Source organism: Penaeus monodon, chromosome 30, assembly GCF_015228065.2.
Source record: "Penaeus monodon isolate SGIC_2016 chromosome 30, NSTDA_Pmon_1, whole genome shotgun sequence".
Classification (NCBI taxonomy): domain Eukaryota; kingdom Metazoa; phylum Arthropoda; class Malacostraca; order Decapoda; family Penaeidae; genus Penaeus; species Penaeus monodon.
In genome coordinates, this window is record NC_051415.1 from 23763184 (window position 1) to 23765012 (window position 1829).

Here is a 1829-nt window from a genome sequence, read left to right on the forward strand (position 1 = left end):
TGCGCTGAGGAGGGAGAAAGGAAGGGCAATAAAGATGTGAGAGATGTAGCACCAGAAGGCCGAACTACATTCTCCTTACCGCCATGGCGAACGCCTCCGGCTGGTAATAATCGTACACGAGAACGGATGCCGGCGCCGTCTGCTCCACCTCCACCTCGCGAATGGCGGCGAAGGATAAGCAGATCTCCTCGCGCGAGAACTCCTCGATGTAGAAGGAAACCTTGGGGCCGTCGACGTCGAAGCGTTTCACGCTCGAGTCTTCGTACACGACCGCCTTTAGGTCGCTCTTCTCGGGGATGTAGCCAGACACAAGGCCCACCTCGATGACCGCCATGTTGGACTCGCCGTCGGGGAGGAGGTACTCGGCGCACACGTTGAGGCGCATGCGCTTGCAGCCCGAGTCCGGCTCGTGGGCGGCTGACACTCGTACGCTGAATGAGTCCGTCGGAGCGGGGTTGATGATGTTGTAGCGAAGGACCGTCTGGGGTTGGGAGGGCGGTGTCAGTCATGTCGCAAAGGCATCCCAGATATAGCATTATATCACAAGTATTACCAGGGTATGTTAGAATGTGCCGCGAAGCACCTTAAGACATCAAAACTATTATAGTTAACCCACAGAACAATTTGAGAGTAACAGTTTTCTATAAATCACGCTGGACTAGCATTGGAGAATATGTAAGAAATCTGTTTTATAGTGTTGGCAATACATACTTGAATTACAGTGCACCCTTGGCCCTTTACAGTAATGTCGACCGGCGTGGGGACAACTGGGAGATTCACCAGTTGCTGTAATAGTTTATTGTCTTCATTCACGGTGATGGACTGCGAGAAATCCGTAGCTGTGATCGTAAGAGTCACATCCAGAGGACCCTTGTGTGTGAGTGTTTCATAGACCGCCAAGGCCTGCAGAGCCACTACAGTATCCTGTCAAACGATTGCTATGCTTTATGCCTATTACCAGAATACTGTTGTAAAACAAAATTAATGTACACTATTTTGTATGAACCGAAGGAATTTGCAAACCTGCGTGGAATAGAAGCCTCCATAACCGTTCCTCTTGGTGGTGATCCACTTGACTACTTTTCTTGCCCGCAGTGTATACTCCTCAGGATTGTGAGCCATCATGGCCAATATGGCATAGCCAGCAGTTTCCACGGCCAGTGCGTTACTCCTACCTGTCACCGGATGTCGAATGTTGAACTTTGTAAGATAATCCCTCCTTAGCTTTCAGTTGCGAATGAACAATGTACACAGACATTTTGAGTAAAATATGATTGTTAAATAACAAAGGTAGATACCTTTTGGCAGATCCCAGTGCATGAGGTTTTCCTCAATAGTTGCCGAATCGATTAGTTCCTGTAAAACTTGTTTGGAACTAGTATGCTGGGCAAGGGCCAGAGCGTAGGCCTTGAGAGCCAGGCCGTATGGGTCATTAGAGGAGTCAGACAGGATGCACTTGATACTATTTACGACAAATGGAGCGTCAGTAGAAATTCCAGACTCTAAAAGGGAGATGAGTACATACGCTGTCATTGGCACACGAGATTGTTTCCCAGCCAAACCGCCCTGTGGAAGTAAGTGGAACGATAATTTAATCAATCTCATTTATATTGCTTTCTAGAGATAGCAAATAAACACACAAAAAGACTTTAAAGCCCCCTTTGGGATTCCATACCTTCATAGCTTTACTGAATACTTTCCCAACAGGAACCACACAGCCATCCTGGTCAGATTTAGTTGAACTTAACCATGTTCTAGTGACATTCAAACTGGTCTCGTCCACCTGTTCATGCAAAAAATTGATAAAAGTATATTTACATGTGTAACTG

At 47.1% G+C, this 1829-nt stretch overlaps 1 protein-coding gene across 1 annotated transcript in view; it reads right to left on the reverse strand.

The window, feature by feature from the left end:
- LOC119592655 (alpha-2-macroglobulin-like) overlaps positions 1–1829 on the reverse strand; it is an 8660-nt gene that overhangs the window by 708 nt on the left and 6123 nt on the right. Inside the window, exons 8-12 of the mRNA XM_037941568.1 lie at positions 1676–1783; positions 1299–1566; positions 1024–1175; positions 712–924; positions 80–481 (exon numbers count right to left, since the gene is read on the reverse strand). Coding sequence (XP_037797496.1) covers positions 80–481; positions 712–924; positions 1024–1175; positions 1299–1566; positions 1676–1783 — 1143 coding nt within the window. The remainder of the gene's footprint in view (positions 1–79; positions 482–711; positions 925–1023; positions 1176–1298; positions 1567–1675; positions 1784–1829) is intronic.